Source organism: Neovison vison, chromosome 7 (assembly GCF_020171115.1).
Source record: "Neovison vison isolate M4711 chromosome 7, ASM_NN_V1, whole genome shotgun sequence".
In the NCBI taxonomy this organism is placed as follows: Eukaryota; Metazoa; Chordata; class Mammalia; order Carnivora; family Mustelidae; genus Neogale; species Neogale vison.
Genome location: NC_058097.1, coordinates 201,950,155 through 201,973,865, shown reverse-complemented (window position 1 = coordinate 201,973,865; position 23,711 = coordinate 201,950,155). Strand labels below are relative to the sequence as shown.

The 23,711-nt window shown below is 60.5% G+C and overlaps 2 protein-coding genes across 6 annotated transcripts; both read right to left on the bottom strand.

Moving 5' to 3' along the window:
• Window positions 1-4,190: 4,190 nt before the first annotated feature.
• SSH3 (slingshot protein phosphatase 3) lies at window positions 4,191-12,001 on the bottom strand. 2 transcript variants are annotated; one of them, XM_044259812.1, is made up of 14 exons: window positions 11,809-12,001; window positions 11,264-11,304; window positions 10,485-10,716; window positions 9,493-9,611; window positions 9,342-9,413; window positions 8,928-8,993; window positions 8,625-8,813; window positions 8,449-8,542; window positions 7,892-8,020; window positions 7,758-7,804; window positions 7,022-7,168; window positions 6,668-6,868; window positions 6,279-6,552; window positions 4,191-5,195 (listed from the first exon to the last, which is right to left on the bottom strand). In XM_044259812.1, the coding sequence occupies exons 1-14, from the start codon at window positions 11,872-11,874 to the stop codon at window positions 4,920-4,922; spliced, it is 1,953 nt and encodes a 650-aa protein (XP_044115747.1). In that variant the 5' UTR covers window positions 11,875-12,001; the 3' UTR covers window positions 4,191-4,919. The 2 variants fall into 2 exon arrangements, with proteins under 2 accessions (XP_044115747.1, XP_044115748.1); XM_044259813.1 differs by having other exon boundaries at window positions 11,264-11,301.
• Window positions 12,002-13,055: 1,054 nt separating this feature from the next.
• ANKRD13D (ankyrin repeat domain 13D) lies at window positions 13,056-23,117 on the bottom strand. Of its 4 annotated transcripts, XM_044259808.1 has the most exons (15): window positions 22,973-23,117; window positions 22,300-22,435; window positions 22,059-22,183; window positions 21,262-21,307; window positions 21,027-21,170; window positions 20,570-20,759; window positions 16,456-16,522; window positions 15,973-16,054; window positions 15,685-15,746; window positions 15,451-15,581; window positions 14,372-14,529; window positions 14,170-14,286; window positions 13,926-14,089; window positions 13,760-13,845; window positions 13,056-13,424 (listed from the first exon to the last, which is right to left on the bottom strand). In XM_044259808.1, exons 1-15 carry the CDS (start codon window positions 23,060-23,062, stop codon window positions 13,211-13,213), a joined length of 1,812 nt encoding a protein of 603 aa, XP_044115743.1. In that variant the 5' UTR covers window positions 23,063-23,117; the 3' UTR covers window positions 13,056-13,210. The 4 variants fall into 4 exon arrangements, with proteins under 4 accessions (XP_044115743.1, XP_044115744.1, XP_044115746.1 ...); XM_044259809.1 differs by lacking the exon at window positions 16,456-16,522 and having other exon boundaries at window positions 20,570-20,718; XM_044259811.1 differs by lacking the exon at window positions 22,300-22,435 and having other exon boundaries at window positions 22,973-23,002.
• Window positions 23,118-23,711: the final 594 nt, after the last annotated feature.

Genomic DNA, 23,711 nt, shown 5'->3' with positions numbered 1-23,711 from the left:
CCGGAGTCACAAACCCAAGCTTCTCTGACTCCAGACCGTGAGCTGAGATTGTCCAGTTCCCTTTCCCTCTTCTTGCACGAGCGGGTAAGACCCCACACTCTCTGGAAGAGGCCGTAAGGATCACGCGCTCCAACCTCCCTCCGTGACAGCGGAGGAAACGCGCGTGGAGAGAGGAAGGGGCTCGTTCCCCGGGTCGCGCAGAGCCGGAGCCGCTCGGCGACGCGACCGCAGGGTGCCCCCAGAATTCCAGCCCTGGCCGCACTGACGGGGGCGGGGGGACACCGAAGCCCCGAGCGGTGGCCCCGGGTCCGGATCCGTGAGGGGCAGAGCCGGATCCAGCCCCGGGCGCGCTCGCTGTCCTGCCCGGCTGGCGCTCCTCCTCGCCCGGCGGCGGCGCCAACCATCCCGCGGGCAGCCGCGCCCGGCCCGCGCCCCGGGAGTACCTGTCGGAGCGCGGGCTCTCGGCCGGGGACCGGGCGCTGGCGCGAAGCGAGCGGGGCCGCGCGGGCCGGAGGCGGACACTGGCCTCGCCGAGCCAGGCCTCCCCGGGCCACCTCGCCTCAGGACGTCGAGGCCCCGGGAGCGCGCGCCGGCCGGACGCCGAGCATTTGGCAGCGCTGGTCCCGGGAGGCAGAGCCGCCTGGCTTCCTCCCCTCAAGCCCCCCACTCTGCCCCTCTGCCGACCCCTAGCTCGAGGGCACCTGAGGGGGAGCAACGGCCACGCGGTCCTCAGAGTCAAGCAGCTGGGACCCTCGGAGGTTCCCATGGAAACGAGAGAGGCTCTTCACGCCTGCGCGGGCGCGCTAGGCGCGGTGGGAAATGTAGTTTCCGGGCTGCTACCCGGAGGCCAAAAGAACGGACGCCAGATGGCGCCGGAGCGTCGCGGTGGGTTCTGAGCTTCTGGGTCCTTCTCCCCAACCCCATCCCCAAACCCCGGCGCGGGCGCTGCTGGCGTAGGAGAGGCCGCGGAGGCCTGAAAGGTAGTTTCTCTTGGCACCCGCGGCTCTGAGGCGTCTGGGGCGCAGGGTGAAGTGGCGAGGGCACGCTCTCTTCGGCGGGTACCTTTTTGCCCTTTTGAAATCTGGTGCTGAGGAGGGGCCGCCCTGGCTCGGGTCGGTCCTAGGCGGGCCGATGCGGGCCGGACGGAGGGAGGACTCCATGGAGGTGGGAGCTGGCCTAGGAGGCACCTGCTGTCCCAGGGACATGAGCTCCGCTTCGCCCGAGGGTTCACGCCTGGGCTGGGCGACCCGTCCGGCGACCGACTTGGGATTCCCTGGGTGGGGGTCCTCCCGCCCCTCCCTCCTGCTGGCCTCCGTCAGAACCGGTGACTCTGGGTGAATCGGTGAATCTGGGTGAGCTTGCCCGGGAGCTGCCCTGTGGGTCTGAGTTAGGCCTCCAGTCCGAGATCTAGATACTTGGGCTCTGTTGCAGGCCTTATCAGAGTCTTAGTGACTTCTCTGGGCCTCACTTTCCTGTTTCCAAAAAGGTGGTAATAATCATGCCTGCTCCGTCTCCTGGGAGCGCGGCTACGTTCGATGGAAATGGCACTGGAGTGTTGTAGGCTGGACAGTCCTTTAAGGACGCAGACAGACATTCCCATTTGCTTTACACTGGTGCAACTTCTTGGAAGGAAATGAGACAACTCCTTTCAAAATTAAATACAAATAGGCTTTGCTTCAGCAGCTCTAGAAATATGCCCTACAGGTTTCGTCCGTGTGTGCACCAGAAAGTATATACAGGAGTAACCTAAGCATTACTTGGAATGAAAATTCATGAACAACCTAAATACTCTTCAGTAGATGACCGCTTAAGTAAACAGTGGAGTCCATTGAATAAAATATGTTCTGGGGCGCCTGGGTCTCAGTCCATTAAGTGTCTGCCTTTGGCTCAGGTCATGATCTCAGGGTCCTGAGTGAGGGCTTCAGGTCAAGCTCTCTGCTCAATGGGGAGTCTGCATCTCCTTCCCACTCTCCCTCTGGGCTCTCCACGCCCTGCCGACCAAATAAATAAATAAAATCTTAAAAAAAGAAAAAGAATTTGTGTGATTATTTTAGAAATTAGGCAGAGCTTCCTGAACTGATATGCAAAAAATTTTCAAAGTGCAGAATGTTGATAGGCTATAATTTGTTTCTAAAAGAATAGATAAATATATTTGATGACATAAGCATGGAATGTCTTTGGAGGGACTTGGAAGAAGCTGTAACGGGTTGCCTATGATGGATTGGAAAATAAGATCAAAGGGACACACTTTTTTTTTTTTTTGCCCCTTTAGCAATGTGTATGAGCTGTGTGTGTGTGTGCGCGCGCACGCGTGCGTGAATGTATTTCTTAATCATTTGTCTGCATTTTTTTCCAACTAATTTCTATACCCAGTGTGGGGCTTGAACTCGCCACTCTGAGATCAAGAGTCGGGTACTCTACTGACTGAGCCAGCCGGGTGCCCCTGTCTCCATTTCTGACGCAGTTTCCCCTGCAGTGTTTGCTTTCCCGGGTGCTGAATTCTTACTTCTTGGAGTCCTTCATAGATGCTGCTCAACTCTGGAACTCAGAGTTCATGGTAGGACCCTCCTTCCCAGCTGCAGAGGCTACAGAAGGGCAGGGCCTGGCCTTGACTTCCCTCCTGACACGGTCACCCTACCTGACCCTAGCATGGTTTAGCACCACTGAAAGGGCAGTCTGCGTGGGACTCGTGGCTGGCCATGGGATGGCAGGCAGCTCGCTCAGAAGGGTTAACCAGCCAAGCGGACCAAGAATCAGACTGGCTTCCCTGGAACCCACCTGTGTCACTAGGCATGTCACCCACAGATAAATGCAAATGCTTCCTCTTCTAGAGAACAGGTTGAGGGTGAATTCTATCAATATATATATGTGGGGGGGACATATATTGTTAAAATATCAAATTGGGAAGGAGGACAGGGCACTTAGGGATTTCCTGGTCTAATCCCATTGTTTTACAAAAAGAAATGGACTGGAGGTGGAGTGATCTCAGTGGCAAAGCCAGGGCTAAACCCAGGTTCCCTGCCCCTTGGTGCTCCGGGGCTAGAGCAGTGCTGGGGTCCCCCCAGGATCTGGATGAGAAATGCCCTTAAAACAGGCCACGAGTTCTCCATCAATGAGAACATTTGGTGCCACCTCCTCCCTCCGAGTCTGCTCTGAAGGAAGGAGTTGCATGCCCACCCCAACCCCAAACAAAGTAGTGTGTTACAGGACAGAGAATATGATCTTGGAAGAGGGGACAGAAGCGACAAAGACAGGACAACTTATTCTTCTTGAATACGAAACCTGACCAAAAGGAATCTGTACCTAGAAGGGGAGGGCCCGTTGAGGGGACTTCTCCCTTGGCAGTGACAGGCTCTGTTACACTGTGGCAGGAGGAAGATTCTTGGGACCCTAAATGTGCTCAAGAACTGTCACGAAGGGCTCCTCTGTGGCTTAGTCGGTGGGGCTCTGCCTTCGGCTCAGGTCATGGTCCTAACCTTTATTTATATTTTTAAAAAATTAAATTAAAAATTTAAATTAAATTAAATTAAATTAAATTAATTAAATTAATTAATTAATTAATTTAATTTAATTTAATTTAAATTTTAAAAATTTTAAAAGATTTTATTTATTTATTTGACAGAGATCACAGGCAGGCAGAGAAACAGAGCGGGAAGCAGGTTCCCTGTTGAGCAGAGAGCCCCATGTGGGGCTCAATCCCAGGACCCTGAGTTCAGGACCCGAGCCGAAGGCAGGGTTTTAACCCACTGAGCCACCCAGGAGCCCCTAAATAAATATAATCTTAAAAAAAAAAAAAAGAACTATAATCAAGTGTCCAAAAGGAGCCGTAGCTTCTGGAACAGGCTTGGTCCTGTCCAGATAGGCGTCGGCAGCTCCTACTTTCTCATGGGTAACTCCCTTCAGCTGTCCCAACAGAGCCAAGCACCTGCTGCCCAGTGTAGGCTTGTCCCCTCCACCCCACCCCACCAACCTGCCTGAGGAGCACGTGGGCAGCTACCATCTACCCAGGTCCTGCCCTAGGAGAGGAGGGCGATAGCACTGGTCTCCCCTCTTCTCTTCCCCAATTCTTCCTCCCACTCCACCCCAAGCCCACGGCTCCCGCACACAGGCCTGTCACAAGACACGTGGGAGCTAGGCGAGACCAGACTCCTCGTGTAACCAGAGAAGGATCAGACTCGCGGGCAGACAGCTTTATCATAAAAGTGAAAATAATATGAAAATGTTTATTATTTCTAAGTACAAAGCCAGATACCATTAAGACTGTGAAAAACTGGCCGGAGGCCATAAAGGACAAAAAGAAGACTCTCTTTGGCCTGGGGTCCTGGGACCCATCGCAGTGCCGTGGGGTCCTTGGGTGGGGGCAGCAGCAAAAGACCCGGCCGGTTGTGGCCTGTTCGAGGGAGGCCGGCCGCCAGCCCCACCTGCGGGCCAGCTCCCTGCTCCTCAGAGCCTCCGGGCCTGGGGACCGAGGTGACTCTCTGCCTTTAAGGGCCACTGGTTCTTTGGCCTCGCGGCCCCCAGGAATGAAAGAGGCAGGAGTGAGGCAGATGGGAGCGGGTGAGGGAGGAAGCAGGGGCTTTTCTGCACTGGGGAGCTCAGTGTTCATATCGCGGCTGCAAGTGAATGTTTCAGGCAGCGACAGAGAACGAAGCAAGGTGTTCTTGCCCCCAGAGATATCTTCGGTCTCTCTGTCACATCCCCATTATAGACAAAGAAGGTTTTGAGCCCTTGGAGAGGAAGGGTATGTCTGAGACTTAAGGCCGTAGCCGCCCAGGCTGTAGTGACCATGGGGTCTTGGCGCCACCTGGGCGGGGGCTAAAGGAATGTGGGCAGGTTGGCAGGAGTGAAGGATGCTCATCCCAGGAGCTGTGTGTGGGCCCCTTGATTTGTGTCTGGGGGCCACGGGTGTGTGTGAGGGCTCAGGCCTCGCCCTCCTCCCCACTGCCATCCACGCTGGCCTGCCTCACCACCTTCCCGCGGAGCCTGGGTGCCGAGGCACCGGCAGCCTCCCCCTGCTCCTGGAAGGCCTGGGTCCGGGTGGCCACCAGGGCGGCGCTGTTGAGGGCGACCACAGACTGGCGGGACTTCAGGGCCGGCCAAGGCCCCTTGGGACCCCGGCTGCCTCCCTTGGCCTTTGAGAGCTGAGGGCAGGGCTCTGGAGGGTCTTCCTCTGAAGACTCATTTGAAGAAAACACCTGTGAGGGTCAGAGTAGAAGAAGGACCACTGAGAAGTCTTTCCAGGGCAGGGGCATTGAGCCCGGAGCCCGGAAAGGGGCAGGTGTGGAACGGTAAGTGAATGCAGAGAGACTGGGCTACTCACGGGTCACATTTCCACAAGCAAGAAAACAGCACCCCAGCCTCACAGTCCCTGCTTCTTGGCCTTCACCTTCAACCTCCTGGCCCCGCAAGCCTTCCACAAGCGTCCCCACTCCTTCCATATCCCTGAGGCACCCTCCTCCTCCTCCCCCTGCCCCCTCCGCCTCTGTCCAGCCAGTTCTAAGGGCCTCCAGATGCTGGGCTCTGAGCCGGGCACCGGGTGAAGACACTCTGCCTTTAGGAACTCACACCCTCACCCATCAACCATCCATACCCAGTGCCACCTCCTCCAGGAAGCTTCTCCCAAATGTTCCCGCCTTCTGTGATGAGCTCCCCTTCCTCCAGGTTGGCCATCTTGGCCTGTGTGTGTGTGTGTGTGTGTGTGTGTGTGTGTGTGTACAGCAGGGTGGTCTGGCTTCCTAATGTCAAAGCCAGCCTCCGCTCTTCTACTCGTTCTACTCGTGAAGGTCCACTGCTGAGGCCAGCACTTGGCTATGTGGGTACCATGACCCCCCGCACCCCACCCTCTGATGGGTCGACTGCCCCTCAGATTAGAGAGGGGCTGCCAAGATCGCCTCGTCCCCCTCCTCTGGAGTCAGCAGTTGCTGTCCCGCTCCGGGCCTGCGGAGGGTGGCCGGGCAGCGCTGCCCTTACGAAGCCTTTCATCAGGCTAAGAGCGCCCACAGCCTCCAGCCCAGGGCTGGCTTGGCCCAGAAGCTGCCGCGGATCCCCCCGGCCCCAGGACCGCTCTCCAGCTCCCGTGGAGGGCAGTGTGCTCACTGGTCCCCTCTGGGTCTCCTTGGCCGCTTCGAGGGGACGAAACAGCCACCCGGGGGAGGGGGGACGACCCCATGGGAAGCCGAGCCCCAGTCCTGGTCTCTCTCCTTCCTCCCCCGACCTGCCCCTACTTTTGTCCCCTCACTGGGCCTCAGCCTGGGCTCCCTCCCTGGCCCCAGCCTCACCTCAGGCAGGTCAGTGGCCCCTGAGGCGCTTTCCAGCTCCAAGGAAGGTTCCAGGAGGCTGATGGACCTCATGACCCCTCGGAGGTTGATACGGGGCCGTGGCCCAGGCTCTTCTTTCGGGGCTGTCTGGCTCTCCTCCGGACCCATAGTCTTCACCTCCCCACCGCCCCCCGGCTCTGGCGGAGGAGGTGGGAATGGTGTAGAGACATCGGGGGCGAGGGGCTCCTCTGGGGAGGCCCCACCTGCTTTCTGCTCCCAGAGGTGGCTCTGCCGGCTGCAAGGAGGGGGCCCTGAGTCAGCCGTAAGTGACCCAGCGGCCACCCGAGCCTCAAGGCCAACCTTGACACCCACCTACTCACGCTCGCCCTCCCCCCGTCTCCCCCTCGAACCTGGCAGTCAGGATGCCCTGGTAGGTCTGCAGCTGGCGCAGAAAGCCGGGGTTCGGGCGAGCGATGGGCCGGAGCTCCTGCACGTGGCGCAGGGCCTGCTCCAGGCTCCAGCCGTACTGCTTCATGGCGTAGGCGACCACAGTGGCGGCCGAGCGGCTGACTCCCATCTTGCAGTGGACGAGCACCCGGGTGCCCTGCGTCCTGTGGGGGCGGGCACGGTGGTATAGGGGAAGGGCAGGGCGGTGGGGAGGGCAGGGGGGGCGGCGAGGCCCTGCCGGCCGGGGGAGTTGAGGGCACTGGGGACCACTTGGAGCTGGGCTGGGGGGAGCCGCGGGAGGCCGGGGGAGCCCCCACCTGGCGGCCTCCACGAAGCGGTGGGTCTCCTTCCAGTGGGGCAGCAGCTGGGCTGACTCCTCGTCCCAGAGGCGCACGTTGTGGTAGACGAAGCGCTCAGGGTAGAAGTTGTCGATCTCGCGGGCCATGTTCAAGATGTGGCTGACCCTGCGGTGGCCGGTGGAGGGCGTGAGGCCTGGCCGACGGGGCCGGGCTGGGGGTGGGGGCACGCGGGGCCCACCGGCCTGCAGACCCGGCGTAGCCTGGCTGGTTGGGAGGGTCAGGTGGAGGGGAGGTGGCCGTGACCCCGAGCGAATCCTGTCGCCCTGCTGGGGTGGAGTTGCCCCCTCTGGTCCTGCCAGCAGTCGGGCTGACCGCAGCGCTAAGCCCTCTGGTGTCAGGGGGTCAGAGAATAGCTTTGAGTGAAGCTGAGACCGCGTGGCCTTCCCGGGAAATGAGAGGGCCGATGGCAGGAACCCAGGAGAGCAGGCGGCCAGGTCCCCAGAAGAGGGGCAGACGCTCCTCCCTTGAGACGTGGTCTATGGAGAGGCGCTTTCCTGCCTGGGAAAGGCTGTCAGGACGCCCGGCTGCGCCTCTTCCCTGTGGGACTGCGGCCCGGGGGCTGCGGCTGGCTTCACAGCGTGCGGAGGGCGAGTGGGCCAGGGAACTTCAGGCCCTTCTTTCAGGCTAGAGGCCTTGCGGGAGCAGCCAGCCCCCCGAGGGAGGCGGACCATCCGAGGGGCTCAGAGCCCTATACCTGTTTCTCTGCAGCTCCTCCAGGTTCGCGGCATTCCACTCAGAGCCCTGCGGAGGGAGGTGGGAGGGCAGTGTTGTCCTCCGCCCCCCCGCTTGCAGCACCCTTGCGCCCGCCCCCCTCCCACTGCTGCTCACCAGGTAGAGGTGCGGGAAGATGCGGGAGGCGCGGTCCTGCTGGGCCATGAGCAGCAGCATCTGGTTGTCGATGAAGTCGCGGTACTGCTGCAGCGGCTGGCCCAGGCGCAGCTCCAGGGCCTGGCGGATCTGCGGGCAGAGCCACAGCGCCACCACCGAGGCTCAGGGGGTCCCTTGCAAGTGTCCTGATGCCCCACCCTGCCCTCTGGGGCCTCAGAGGGCCTGACCTCCCGTCTAGGCAGAGGAGCTGAGGCCAGGTGTGGGGGACCGGCTCAGGACAGGAGGAAAGGAAGGTGGGAAGAAAGAGAGGAAAGCTCTGCCCCAATTGGAGGACACCGGCCTGCATCAGACACCCCCTCCCCCTGCTCTGTAGACGGGGCGCTCCCTCCTCACCCCTGTTCCTCCCCCTTCCCTGGCACCAGCCCACTTCTTTGGGTTTTCTGTGTTTTTTGCTGGTTTTGTTTGTTTGTTTGTTTTTAAAGTAAGCTCTACACCCAAAATGGGGCTTGAACTCATGACCCCGAGCTCAAGTCCCATGCTCTCCCGACTGAGCCCACCTCTTTGGACGTGACGCTCTCCAGGTCACTGGTGTCCAGCACCTCCCACAGCTCAGCCCGGATCGCCTGCTCCATCTGCTCCTGCTCTGAGGGCCTGGGAGCCGAGCCCGTCAGTCCTGGGCCCCCTGCCCCAAGCCGCCACGGCACCCTCCCTGTCCTCCCCTCCCTGCACTGACCGGCCGGGCTCGGCGCTGGGGGGCCGCAGGGACTCCAGGTCAGCCATAGCCATCCACTCGTTGAGGCAGCTTTGGTCAGAGCTCAGTCTCTCCTGGTAGTGTCCAGCCCAGGTCAGGGCGCTGCCCCCCGGCACAAGGCCGCTGCCGAGGGCCGCCTCACATGCCTGGTGCAGCACCTGGAGCGTGGCCCTGGGACGGGGGAGAGGCGGGCTCACACTGTCCTCCCTGCCACCCCTCCCCAGACCCTCGGCCATCTCTGAGAAGAGGAGGCCGGCGTGAGAGTGGGGCCATCCTAACCCTCACCACATAGTCTGGATGGAGATCGGCTTGAAGATTCGACTTTGCCCACCGGACGTCACACTGAAGCCCCTGAGGGAGATGGGGTGCGGATGAGACCCAACCCCAGGCTCTGGGACAGAGCCCTGAGAGGCCAGCCCACGAGCCACCCCGTGAGGCTGGTCCTCAGGGTCTGTACGCGTGTCACCAGGCTTCAAGATAAGCCTCGTTTGCCAGATATGGGGTAGCCGAGGCCCAGAGAAGCTAAGCAACTTGCCTAGGATCACACAGCAAACCCAAGGTAAGGATGAATAGACCCAGACCCCAGATGTCCAGCCCGGAGTTCGTCCTCTGCTCCCCAGTGCCCAGCTGCCCCGTCACACACTTCCCCCTGCGGGCCCCACCCCTCCCCCTTCTCCTCCCCCAGTCGCCACCTCTTACCCATCTCCATCTAGGTACACCTGGGTGTCACTCCAGAGAGGCAAGACCAGGCCCAGGGTGCAGCTGGGGGAACTGGCAGGGGACAGAAGAAAAGCCATTGCCCTCCAGCATCTCACTTCCTCGCCCCCGCCCGTCCTCTCCCTGCTCCCACCTGCTATCTGGGAAGTCCACCCCCAGGAGGACGGTCTCATCCCGGTGCAGGTGTTCTCTTGTGGAAACTACCAGCAGGTAGCGGAGCCGGGGGGGCCGGGCTGCCTCCAGCTGGGCTGCCTGCGGAAGACGGGAAGCGAGAAGCCCAGGGTCACAGGGGCCCAAGGAGACCCTGCACCCCCCACCCCTGCCAGACACACAACTGGGCCTGGAACAAGCCCTCCTCTTCTCAGATACCAGATTAGGAGCTATAACCTGACGATTCCCCACTTTAGGATTTCATGGGCCCACAAAACGTTTAAGAAGATTTTTTTCTTAAAGAGCATATGTATGGAGAAAGGGGGAAAATGGGCCTGACATTGTCCATTTTCAATTTCTGCCTAGGAAGGAGGCTTAGGAAAAAAAACCTCCTCATTTGCCATCGCCGTCATTCGATTTAAGAAAGGTTTCTCACCCCGGAAATACTGAGGACACAATCCCCAACAAAGGATGGTGTGTCCAGGGAATAAATTCAGCTGTAGAAAGCCTGTCTGCTTTTGTTTTTCCCACCTTGCAGTAGGTAGTGAGGTGCCCCACAGGTGCCTGGGAGCTGGTCCTGGGGCCCCCGGTGCCTGGCCCCCCTCTGGCTCAGCAGGCCCTCCTGAGCACCAGGCCAGGCCTTCGGTACACAGACAACTGCTGGGGTCAGGAAGGGCTGGCGCGGGTTGCACGGAACCCCGTCTCCGTGTGATTCCCAGCTCTTGGCCCTAAGCCGGCCCTACCGGGCTCAAGCAGGACAGACCTCCCCCCCTGATTCCCACCCGGCCAGAGACCCCAAGACTTGACTGTGCCCCATCAAACCGACCAGCTGAGACGGCAGGCTCACCAGCGTTTGGGGGCTCCTGTTACTGCTCCCCACTCAGACACATGGGCGAGCTCCCTTCCACCCTCCTCGCCCCCCCACCCCAGGGCAGGCTCTCCTCCCTTCTCAAGGGGCTCTGGGCCGCCCCTCACCAGGCGGATGTCGTCCTGCGGCCTCAGCAGCTCCACCATGAGATGTAGGTGCTGGCTCTGCTCCTGCTTCCTGGGGCTCTGGGGCCCGTGCCCGTCGTCCGTCTGGTCCCCATGGGGGTGTTCTTCGCCCGGGGGCCTCTCCACCACCTCGGGACCACCCTCAGCTGCTTCTCCCTCATCCTCTCCATCCTGCAGTCTCAAGACAGCCCCGCGGAGCACGGCAAAGCTCTGCCTGGCAGGGTCCAGGTAAGCCATTAGGGTCCCTCGTACCCCCCAGGACAGGTGCATCCGAATCACCCACCAGGGTTCTTAAAACAGGGGTTGGGCCCCATCCCTGGAGAGTCAGTAGGTCTGGAGCGGAGGCCTGAGAATGTGCATTTCTAACCAATTCCCAAGTGCCAAGGCCACCCCGTTTGGGGAACCACTGTCTTGGAGGCTCTCAAGCCACTTGTCTAAGGTGGGGGGCGGGGCGAGGGTTGCTCCCTTTCTCTTCACGCCTGCCTAACTCGGGAGATGCTTGGTGGTGATCCAGGAGTCCTCGAGCCCTGTTGCCTCAACCTGCACTTTGGTTTGTGACTAGGCCTAAACCAGGGTCCAGGATGGTGGTGACCAGGGGGAAGACGGAAGCAAAAGCAGCCGGCTCCGGGCTGCAAGCCGACTGCGCCCACCCGCCGTGCCCGCTGACAACACTGCCCCACACAGTCAGTAGTTGGCTTTGGCTGTGAGTCCTCCGAGGTGGCAGCTGGACGTGGGTGTCTGTGTTGGGGAGAAGAGCTCACCTCCTCTGGAGCCGGCTTCTCCGCCTGGATGCCTGGTCCTGCTGAGAAAGCGGCCCCCAGGGCAGAGTGAGGCGGGCAGGGCAGTGGCCAGGACTCTCCTCTCTGCTCTCATGGCTGCTAGGGGGAGGGGGGGGATCACCTCCCCCCACAACTAAGGACTAGAACCAGGGAAGGTGTCAGATCCCTTCCCATTCCAGTCCACTCGAGTCCCCTCCCCAGCCGGAGGCACTGGGGGAGCCTGGGCCCAGGTCCAGGTAGGGCAGCGTGGGGTGAGAGTGGGTGGGGGTGTTGGAGGTGTCCAAGGGGTTGGCCCAGATCTGCCCCTGGCAGTGGGCAGGGCCTCTGCTGTCTGGGCTGGCGCTTTGGGGCTCCAGGTCTTTGGTCTGAGTTCCTGGGAGCCTCAAGACCCCCTCCAGCATGATCCTTGGGGTCCCCCTCCCCGCACCCCCAGGCTCAAGGGAAGACTGGCAGTAGGCAGGACGTGCTCCCCCAGGCCCAGCTGGCAGTCAACTGCGTGGGCCGGACCACGGCAAAGCCAGACTTACCGTGGGCCCCACAGGCGTGGAGTGGCCGCTGGCTGGGGGTGAGCGGCTCACGGTGACCAGGGCCATAGGGCCTGGCGGGGGGACACCTGGGCCGGTCCGGGCACTTTGCCCTCCCACAGCTCTACCGACAGTCCCTGCCCCGCAGGACCAGGAAGGAGAGACCGGAGCCACCAGGGCCTGGCACCTCCTCGGGGGCGGCCCTTAAAGGGCCAGACACCCGTCCAGCCCAGCCTGCGGAGCCAGCACGGAGCGGCCGCAGCCCCTCCCTTCGCGACTCCTCCGGTTGGGTCGCCTCGCCCCCGCCCCCGGAGAGATTGGGGGCGGACCCGGGGCGGGGCGCAGGTGCGGAGGGCTGCCGGAGGGAAGTGTCCAGAGGTCCTGCAACTTGCCGGCTTCGTTCTGGGGTTGGTCCCTCCTCCCGGGAGGCGTCCCTGCCCTTGCCCTCCCGGCTCCGCCCACTTAGGTCACCTGAGTTCTGCTTTGGACCTCAACCGGGCTATTACCTGGAAGAGATGGATGGGTCCCAGGGAGGCGGGGCTGGGGACACAGGTCTTGGAGAGGATCAAACACAGTAAGTCTTAAGTTGGGGGGGCACCAAATTATTTCTCCTTGCTGATTGGCCCTCCTGCTTCCACTCTGTGCACGAATCATTGGAAGACATGCAGAGCTTCAGGGGGAATCAGGCGGCGTGTAGAACTAACCCTTGCAGCTCACGGGGGACCCTCAGGGCCACCTCGGAGGTAAGCAGGGCTGAGCTGCAGCAGAGGGAAGTGACTTGTCCGAAACTAATCGGATAGAAAATGCTGGGGTCAGTGCAGGAACCCAGACCTGGGGCGCAGGGGCTCCTCCCAGCTGGCTGGGGCTAGTCTGGAGGCCCCGCCCCTCCCCCTCTTGGACAGGAGCACAGGTGGATTCTGGGAAAGACCCAGGGAGTCAGAGGAGGAACCTGGGTCTCCGAGGGGGGTGGGTGGTGGTGGTGGCGGGGAAACAGGCTCCAGAGAATTGAGGTTATGGAGCACTGACTCTGTAAGGGACTTAACCTATGTGGGTTCATTTCACCCTGGCAACAGGCCTGGGGAGTGGGTAGGGCCTCATTTTACAGCTGAGGAAACTGAGGCTCAGAGACACTAAAGGGGCCACAGCCAGGATTCAAACCCAGGTCTGCGGCCATTGCCCACAGCGTCTCCCCTCAGTGTCACCTCCCCCACCCCACCCCCGCCCCATCTCCCCATGGAGCAGAGTAAGTCTGCTGCTGAAAGTCTCTTTATTTCCACCTAGGTCTCCACTGCAGGCCCACCTCCAGGGCTCCAGGCCCCAAGCTCAGCAGCAGAGAGTTTGTAAATAAATAAGTTACAAAAGCAGGTGGGGAGCAGCCCAGACAGCCCTCCCAGGGGCTCGGGGCTCAGTGCTCGGTGAGCGAGAGCTGCAGGATCCTCTCTAAGTCCTCCTCCTCCTGCTGGCCCCGTCGTTCCAGCTCCTCCTGCTCCCTCGAGGACAACTCCAGGGCCAGGCGAAGCTGTTCCTCAAAGCTTGAGGGTGCCGGGGCCAGGGCTGTCCTGTGAGGGGATTCTGGGCCACTGGGCTCTGTGGACATCCGCAGGCTTTCTTGGAGGGCCCTTCCAGACAAGGCGTGAGAGGGAGGGCAGACCAGTGAGCACTGGGGCTGGGGAAAAAGGCTAAGGGCAGGGTCACGGCTATGGAGGTTGTACAAGGGCAAGGACAGGGTGGCTGGAACGTGGGGTGAGGGGCCCTGTATCCCCCATCCTCATGCTCCCTTCGGTGGTAGGCAGCACTGCTCACGAAGGGCGGCCCTGAAGAGGGCATGGGATCCCGGGACCTGCGCCTCCCCACTCCCCACCGCCACCAGCCAAGGACCCCCCCGCCCCCCGGCTGGCAGCCTCCTGGGGGAAGGACAGCCTGAGACATCCTGGTAGGTCCTGGAGGGCCTCACCGCTCCAGCTGAAGCTGCTCCTCGTAAGCGGCGGCCTGGGCAGGAGCCCCGGGCCGGGTGTTGGTCAGCGCTTCCCAGACGGTCACCTGCGGCAGACGAAGCCTGGAGCTGTCACGCCGGCCGCCCCTGCCAGCACCCAGGCGGGCTGGGCCTGCGCGCGTCCCACCTGCTCGGCCTCCGCGCCCGCCTCCAGCAGGCTCTGCCGGATGGCAAACTGCAGCAGGTCGTCGTCCTCGTCGCGGAGGGGCTCCCTGCGCTCCGCGCCCAGCACGCTGTACCCCTCGGGCACCTCGAACACGGCGGGGTCCACCTCGCACGGGAAAGGGCTCCCTGTGCAGGAGGAGGGCTGCACTCAGCCCCGGGGGCTCGGGGCCCAGGGGAGCGGGGCGGCCTCCCTGCCGCGCAGGTACCTGATCCCGGGCCGCCGGAGCCGGAGGCCGGCACCCACACGGAGCTCAGGGGCTCGTCGCAGCCACACAGGTTGCTGAAGGTGATGCGGGCGTTGAGCACGTGGAAGAGGGGAATCTCTGTGAGGAGGCAGTGAGCCTGAGCCACTGAGCCCCTGGGGCCAGCAGCCGCCCCCCGCCCCTGGGGCCGCAGGCCGGTCCTCACCAATCTTGACCGGGAAGCCAGGGGGGAGGCGCAGGGTGATGAAGTCACGCAGCTTGGCAAAGTGGGCATTGCTGATGGCCATCAGGTCAATGATGGGTGTCACCTGGTCACCCAGGGAGAGTGGGTGCTCCTCACTCAGCCACAGTGTGGCCTTGAACCTGTACAGGACGTCAAGGAACCTCTGGTGGCCGGTCTGCTAAGACTCACCCGCCCTGGACACCTGCTTTACTCACGCCCTCTGCCAAGCCTGAGCTGGCCTCCTGTCTGCTCAGCTGTCCCCAACTGCCTCTCCCCGGGAGCTTATGTCCTTCTGGCCCTACTGCCCCAGCCGTCCCCCCAGCCTGGGACCCTGAGCCCTGAGCTGGGGCCTAGGGGAGCCTCAGCTTGTCTGGAAGTGGTGGGCAGGGCCGGGCTACTGGTTTCATTGAGGGCCTCCTCCACAGCCCCGTCCTCCTCCTCGGCCCACAGCCGCCCAGCACCTCACATCTGCCATATTTTGGGGTCCAGCAAAGCCCAGAGGACAGGACTACAGGGTCTGAAGCTCTGCTCTGCCACTCAGTGGCTGAGTCCCCCTGCGGTCCCTGCGACAGTGCTGGGCCCATCATAAGCTCTACGTCCTGGCTCCTCAGATGCTCCCAGTGTCCTGGTGAGCAGGTGACGGCCTAGTGTGACTGTTATTCTACTGAGGAGAACAGACTCTTGGAGGGGAAGACATTTCCTGGGGCCACAGAGTCAGGAGACGGTACAGCTATGAGCCCCTTCCCTCTGCCCCAGCTGGCACTGAACAGAGAACCATAAATGGGGGGGTGGCGCCGCCCGCCCATTCATTCACTCATTCGCCGAAGAAGTGTAACCAGTCCTCTGGGCCCAGCCGTGAGCTGGGTGCCAACAACTGCAAATAAGCAGACTTGACCCCAGTCCCCAAGGAGGAGAACCTAGCAGGAAGCTGGCTGGGTGAGTGGGTCTCCCCACTCTGGTGGGCCCCATGTGTGACAGGAGTCTGTAAGGGCTCAGGGGGACCACGCCAGCCAGGGTCCCCATCCCTGAGGGAACTCCCCAAGCCAGCTGCAAGACCTCACCTCTGCACTTTGCTGGACATCTCAATGGGGCGGCCGATGTTTCTCGACTCCAGGCTGAAGTTGGGATCGAAGTATTCACTGGGGGAAATGGCTGTGGGGTTGGTGGGGCTGGCGGCCTGTTGCACAGAAGCCTGGGAGGGCCCCACGACCACACTCAGTGCTCAGGAGGGTGCCTGCCCGGCCCCACCCAGTGGGCCCCTGCCCGTGGCGCCCATCCCCCTGGGCCTGGCTCACCCCGCTGTGGGAGGAGTGCTGCTGGGCCATCCCGAGGAAGGACTGGAACGGAGTCTTCCCTCCTAAGGAGAAAGGGTGGAGCCCTTGAGGAGAATTTGGGCCACTGCCCCCAGACCGTCCCCTCCCCCACCCCACCCCCATCCATTCCGGGAGCCTCCTGTCGGGTGGGAGACAGAACACATGGGAACGGGGAGGCCTCCCAGCTTGTCCCAGACGTTGCGGCCCCGACCCTGGACCAGGGACCCCAGCATGCGGCGGGAGGCAGCGGGCAGGCGCACCTGGGTTTACCTTTGCTCCTCGACTTGTCCTGGTCCGAGAGGTGCTCCGTGCGGGTGCGTGTCACCAGCTCCACGTTGGTGGCACTGTATACCTGGGGAGCAGGGGGGACACGGCAGGAGCTGAGGGCTCAGAGCCTGTTCCCCACACTCAGCCTCACCAGTGCAGGACCCACGTCCTCCTCTCTGCAGGGACAGACGGGCTCTCGCCCCCCACCACGGAGGAGGTGGCGGCTCTGAACCGTGGGGACTCAGTCGTGAGGGGAAAGCACTCCTCGTGTCATCTCGGTAACCGGGGTCAGGGCCCGTGCTGGGGTGATCCCTAACGTGCTCGGCGGGGCCTGGGCCCTCGGGCCCCCCTGAGTTCCCACGGCCGCACCGGGCTCCCAGAGCCCACGGGCTGCGCTGTCTCTCCTCCACGTGGGTGGATGTGGAGACGCGGAGGAGCTCCTGGGCCTCGTCTCCTACCCCAGCCCCCACCACTAGCCTCTCCTGCCTTGGCCTCGTAGCCGCTAACGGTTTCCATCTTCTCAGACCGCCAGCCCCAGATACCACATTTGTTCCTGCAACAGACCAAACGGGAGCTCGTGAGGGCCGGTGCCCCTCGGCCCTAGCCAGCGCCTCCCTTCTCTCTCCCTTCCAGAGACCCCTTCCAATTCGCCTTCCCACTGTGAAACGCAAGGGCCTTGCGGAGGATGCCTGGACAGCCAGGGACACTGGAACAGGGACTGGGCACTAAACGGTACTGAGGAATTATCAGTAACTTCGGTAGGCGTGATAATGGCGTTGGGGCTGGCTTTATAAACCTCCTGATCGGTTAGGGTCATGTGCAGAAGCATTTACTGTTAAAGTGACGTGACATCTGGGAGGTGCTTTAAAAATAGTCCAGGGAAGGGGCGCCGGGGTGCCTAGTGGGTTAAGCATCTGATTTTGGCTCAGGTCATGGTCCTGGGGTCCTGGGATCGAGCCCTGCTCACTGGGGGTCTGCCTGTCCCTCTCCCTCTGCCCCTCCCCCCACATGTGCTCTCTCTCATTCTCTCTCAAGGAAATAAAATCTTTAAAAAAAAAAGTCCAGGGGCGCCTGGGTGGTTCAGTGGGTTAAGCCTCTGCCTTCAGCTCAGGTCATGATCTCAGGGTCCTGGGATCGAGCCCCGCATTGGGCTCTCTGCTCGGCGGGGAGCCTGCTTCCCCTGCTTCTCTCTCTGCCTGCCTCTCTGCCTCCTTGTGATCTCTCTGTCAAACAAATCAAATCTTAAAAAAAAAAAAAAAAAAAAAAGTTGGGGCGCCTGGCTGGCTCAGTGGGGTAAAGCCTCTGACTTCGGCTCGGGTCATGATTCCAGGGTCCTGGAATGGAGCCCCACATCAGGCTCTCTGCTCAGCAAGGAGCCTGCTTCCTCCTCTCTCTCTCTCTCTCTGCCTGCCTCTCTGCCTACTTGTGATCTCTCTCAAATAAATAAATAAAATCTTCAAAAAAAAAAAAGTCCAGGGAAGGGGCGCCTGGGGGGTTCCGTCAGCTGAGCGTCCAACTCTTGATTTTGGCTGCGGTCATAATCTTGGGGTCATGAGACTGAGTCCCGTATTGGGCTCCACGGTGGGCACGAAGCCTGCTTAAGATTCTCTCGCTCTCTGCCCTTCCCCCACCTCTCACTCCCTCTCTAAAAATAAAATAAAGTAGTCCAGAGAAAAAAAGGAAAAAGCAAGGAAGGACAGATTCAACAAGATTGACAGAACACCCGTAAAGTGTTAAAGTTGGGCGATGAGGACATCCTATTCTCTCTTCTTTCACACGTGTTTGAAGTTTCCCAGAATAAAAAGTGAAAAATAAAAATGTGTCTGAATCAACAATAATGGTTGCGAGACATCAGTACCCCACTATTGATTATGGTTAGGACAAGGAGACAAAAGATCAACAGGAAACAGAAGACTTGAACAACCCTGTAAACCAGACTTAATAGACTATCTTAGAACACTCCACCCAAGAAGAACAGAACACACATTCTTCTCAGGTGCACATGGCACGTTCTTCAGGATGGACCACATGCTAGGCCATAAAGGAAGCCTCGACAAAACCGAATGGAGAAAAGTCATACAAAGTATGTTCTCCAAACGTGAGAGAATGAAATAAGAAACCAATAAAAGAATAAAGATCTGGGACACTCACAAATGTGTAGAAAGTAAACACACTCCTAAAAAAAACCCCCCAAGGGTCAATGAATAAACCAAAAGAGAAATCAGAAAATGCTTTGAGAGAAGTGAAAGTAAAGATACAATACTCAAAACTTGTGGGATGCAGCGAAAGCAGTGGTTAGAGGGAAATTTGAACTCTAAATGACAACACTGAGAAAAAAAATGAAAGACCTAAGTAAGTGGGAAATGATCACACGGTCTTGGGAGAAGACACCCAACACTGCCAAGAGGACAGCACGCCCCAAACTGAGTCACAGATTCAACACAAACCCTGTCAGGATCCCACCTGGCGGGGCGCCTGGGTGGCTCAGTGGGTTAAGTCTCTGCCTTTGGCTCAGGTCATGATCTCAGGGTCCTGGGATCAAGCCCCGCATCGGTGGGTCTCTGCTTAGCGGGGCACCTGCTTCCCACCCCCCCACCTACTTGTGATCTCCGTCCATCAAATAAATAAATAAAATCTTAAAAAAAAAAATTCCCACCTGGCAACTTCTTGGTAGAAACTGACAAAATGGATCTGGAATTCCTATGAAATTGCAAGGGACCCAGAATACCCAAAATAATCCTGAGCAAGAAGAACCAAGTCAAAATGCTCACACTTTACGATTTCAAAACTTACCATAAGGAACACTTACTAAGTCAGTGCGGTACTAGCACAGACCGACATCTAGGCCGGCGGACTAGAACTGAGAGTCCAGAAATAAACCCACACATCTGTGGTCGCCTGATCTGCCACAAGTGTGCCAAGCCTTGCACGCATGGTGCTGGGACAAGCGGGTCCACCCGCAAAACAATGAAGTCAGACCCTTTCGTCACACCATACACACACGTTAATTCAAAATGGATCAAAGACCAAAATGTAAGAGCTAAACCTATAAAGCTCTCAGAAGAAAACACAGGAGAAATCTTTGTGACTCTAGATGTGACAAAACGTTGTTACATAGGATGCTGGAGGAATAGGCGACGAGAGGGAAAAAAAAATGCATAAATTGTATTTCACGAAAATTAAAAGTGTTCAAAGGTCACAGTCAAGAGAGTGAAAAGTCAGCCCACAGAACGGGAGAAAATACTTGCGAATCATATACCTGACTGGGGACTTAGATCTAGAATATGCAAAGAACTCCTGCAACTCAACGGTAAAAAGAGAACACAATTTTTTAAATGCACAAAGGATCTGAATAGACACATCCCCCAACAAACAGCTATAATTGGCCAATGAGCACATGAAAAGGTTCTCCACATTATTCATCATGAAGGAAATGCAAATCACAGTGTGACGAAATACCCCTTCTCACACCCACTAGGGTGGTTATAATCCCAAAATAAAGTAAATGGACACCAGTGCCGGTGAGGACTCAAAGGAAATGGAACCCTTGTCCCCTGGGGGGGGGTAGGGGACGGAAAATGCTGCAGCCCCCTTGGTAAATGGTCTGACAGTTCTTCAAGCAATTAAACATCTGGTTTCCAGATGACCTAGCAATTCTACTCCCCGGAATACACCTGAGAGAAATGAAAACCATGTCCACACAAAGCCTCGTTTATGAACGTTTACAGAAACATTCATAAAGGCGAAACGTGGAAGCAATCCTGATGTCCGTCAGTAGGTGAGTGAATAATTAAAATGTGAGCGAGGCACACAATGGACAGCAATCCAAGGAGTGAAGCAGGTGCACAGTACAGCCTGGGTGAAGTCTGAAAACGTTCTCAGGGAAAGAGGTCACACGAGACCACTAGTGCCCGATTCCGCTCGGGGGAGAGTCCAGAATCAGGAAATCTCCAGGGAAAGTGAGTCAGTGGTTGCCTAGGGCTGGGGAAGGGGGTGAGGGCAAGGGAGCTGGTAGCTACAGGATTTCTTTTTGGGGTGATGACAATGTTTTGAAATTGACTGTGGCGATGGGGCATTTCTGCAAACACTAAAAACCACTGAATCGCACTTTCAGTAGGTGAGCTAACTGTTCACGATATGAAATTATATTCTGATAAAGCTGTTTGTTTGTTTTTCAAAAAGGTATTTCTGAAGTCTGCTCCAGGAACTGAGACATATGTTGTCAGAGAGAGAACAGCCTGGCCGGTAGGGTCAGATTCCTAGGCTACCCACAAAGGACTCTGGCCCAGAAACTGCCAGACTACTGAGAAACCCACAGTGGGGCAAAGAGCTGCCCTGAACCACAGCCTAAAGTCCTTGTTGTGATGGGAAGACACACGAGGACAGAAGTCAAGACGCTGGGCCTCCCTGACCTAGCCTCCGCCCCAGGAAGACAGCTGCCCTTGGGCAGGCGTGCAGGGGCCTGAAGGGACATGCAGGCGGTCTGGGTGGGAGCCCGGGCCTGCAGGGACCCCTGCCCCAACCTGAGCAGCCTCTGTGAGCGGCTCACCCTCCCAGACGCCTGAACCAGGGCCCACGGTGCGGCCGGGCCCCAACTGACCTCTCGAAGGCCACATTGCGCGTGTCCAGGTGGGTGGAGACGATAGGAGAGGTGAGCCGGCTGGCCACGTGCTCCTCGCTGGGTCGCATGGCGGCCAGCAGCGCTTCCGGCTCGTGCAGGGCGAGCCCCAGCGTCTCGGTGTGCACCACCTGCCGGTCGTGGTCCACTTCCATCACCAAGGCTCCTGCCTCTGCCCACCGGCACGGGTGCGTGAGGGGCGCAAGTCAGTGCCAGGCCCCAGATGGCGGGGAAAGGGCCACCGTGGTGCCCGTGGCCACCGGCTGCTAAGTGGGCCAGGCCCCAGCCCCCTGGGTCCCCTCCACCCTCAAACTCCGTTTCCACAGAGTAGAGGAAAAGAACAGCACCGTCCTCACAGGCCACGGGAGAGTCCAGGAGCAGGAGGGCCGTGGCCTGCCTCACGCCTGCAGCGAGTCCCCCGGAGTCCCCCAGAGCTCACCCCGGCCCTTGAAGATAAAGCTCCTCCTGCCGCGCTGCCAGGTCATGTGCTCGAAGCCCAGCAGACTGGTGTCCACCCGCAGGCTCTCCCCCCGCTTCCACACTCGGTACACGTCACTCGGGCACATCTTGGACACGAGAGGCACTGTAGGGAGGATGGGGATCACCATGGTTCTCTGCCATAGATTTCCACCTGCCCCTCAGGCCCCTCAGGAAGCCAAGAGGTCCTCACTCACCCCAGCTGGTGAACTCCCACTTCATCTCCACGTAGAAATCGGGAGCCTGAGATAGACCAGAGCGGCTGAGGGGTCAGGCGCGGAGGACCCGCGGGCCTAGGCAGCTCCCGATCTGCAGCCCCGCTCTGGGAGCCCAGCCCGTGGGCAAGTCTCAAAGTGCTGTGTCCCAGCTACGCCCCCACTACAACCACACCCCACCCAGGAAACGGGCGAAGTGGGGCCCTAAAAAGGTCTCGGGAGAAACAGACTGTAAGTATCTGGAGCCTGGAGGTCAGAGTCTACCTGGCCACTGGCCTGCGGAGGGACCCTGGGGGACGTTCTTGCTCCCTCCGGGTCCCAGAGTCCGCATCTGTAAAGAGGGCACAATGACCCCACTGGACCTGCCCCCCATGCGTAAGGACAGACAGGCACTCCGGGGCATCCGGCTGCAGCCACTGCGTCAGATGAAACTGTCCCCCCTAGGAAACAGGCATTCACCAGGAGGCCCGCATCTAAAGCTCCGTAGAGATTTCTGGCACCAGGGACCCCTGACGTCGGCAACGGCTTTCCGCCTAAAGGGCCCCCATCTCACCCATCTCACCCCTGTGGGCCGGGACTCCTCTTTCCTACATGACCCTGGACTGGGGTTGAGAGAGAGAGGGACGTCGTCGGCAGTGATGGGAAAGCCTGCTGCGCAGACCAAGCGAGTAGCGAGTGGCGGGTGACCAGAGGGACCGGACTGCCATGCAGTCTGTCACAGCCCCTTGACGGGGCTCCCCGCCCCTCCTGTCCGGCCACACCCCCGTGCCCAACCGTACCTGGCGGAGTTTGTTGAGTAGTTCTGGAATGCCAGCCAGCCTCTGTGTGGCCCTCTGGTAGTCCCGATACTGGAGCACCAGCTGTACCATCTCGGGGTCCCCAGTGCTGACTGCCTCCTGCAGGACTGGGGGCACCAGGCCGCTGAGGGCAGCTCCATCGAAGGCCCCAGGCCCGGCCACTCACTGCCACGCACCAACCCCACTGCCAGCCTCAGGGGGGCCCCTCTGCCCTCTGCAGTACCTGCCCAGCCCTGGCAGCTCTCTTTGCCCACATTGGCATTGTGTCGAAGGAGGACTCTCACGGACTCCAGGTTCCCCAGGGACACAGCCAGCTCCAGGGGAGTGCGCCCCCGGGGGTCCTCCTGTTCAATGTCGTGCTGGGGAAGATGGGACACTCAGCACAGGGCAAGTCAAGAGAAGCAAGGAGGCCACTAGGCTGAACATGGTTGGGGGTCATTGTGGGAAATAAAGACGGCGAACAGGCCATGGAAATGGCTGAGGGGAGCCTCTGTGTCCTCATTGGCGGGGAGGGGGGGCGGGGCGGGGAGGGAGCAGGTGGGAAGGCCTGCCCACCTCTCCTGCCTTCTCAGAAGAGAGCTGGGGGTCAGGCGGTGGGCCCTGGTCAAGCAGCCTGGTCAGGGAGAGGTGCAGCCGCAGATGTCAAGAGTTCGGAGGGGCCTGGGGACCAGAACCAGGCTGGCCGTCCTCACCCTGGCTCAGGGGTGGTGTGGCGCGAATTCGGGGGTTGGATGCAGTGTGAAGCGGGCAGACGGGCGGGGCAAGGCCCAGCGCTGGACGCCCAGGCCAGAGGCTCAAGCGAGAGGGGCAGTGACCCGGGCTTCGGCCTCCAGGGTGGAGACCGCGGCTTTGAGCGGGTTACGCAGAGGAGAGCCCGGGTGCCCGGTGGGTCTCACCTGGCGGCTGTGCAGCGCGGCCTCCAGTTCGCGGTGCCGGTTCGCCCAGACGAGCCGGTGCAGCGGGAAGGTGGGGCCCGGGCCGGCCATGCTGGGCTTCAGCGCCGCATCGCGGGAGGGAGGGCGGGCGCGGCGGGGGCGACCCGGCCCCGCCTCGGCTCCAGGCCCGGTGCGGCCCCCTCGCCTCCGTCCGCGCCGAGGTGCGCCCCGCAGCCCCCGCGCCGGGCGGCAGTCGCGGCGGCTGCGGCGGCGGCGCAGGCGGCGTGGAGGGCGGGCCGGCCGGGCGGGGCTCGCCGGGGCGGGGCGGGGCGTCGGGCCGCGCGCCCTCTTGCCTCCCGCAGCCATGGCAACCGCAGGCAGGCCCGCGCCCGCCGGGGACAGGCGGGGGGCGCTGCTCAGTCGCCTTGGCAACTACGCGCGCCGGGGAAGCAGCCAGGGGCAGCTTCTGGCGGACCCCGGTCTCAGGCGGGCCGGGGTCTGCGGGGGTGGGGGTGGGGGTGAGGGAGTTCCTGGCGGGCGGGGCCTGGCTACGGCTCCCCCTGCAGCCTGCAGGGGGCGCCCCAGGCCCAGCGCAGACCCCTGTTTGCGGGTCCGGAAAAAGGAAGGAGGGAGGGAGTCCGGGGGCGGGGCGGTCCGGCCAGGGGCGGGGCCCGGGCCCCTGGGATGCGTGCGCGCGCGTGTGCGCGTGCGTGCGCCGCGGCCTGCGATCCTGCTGTTCCCGGTTTATCCGCGTTTCCCC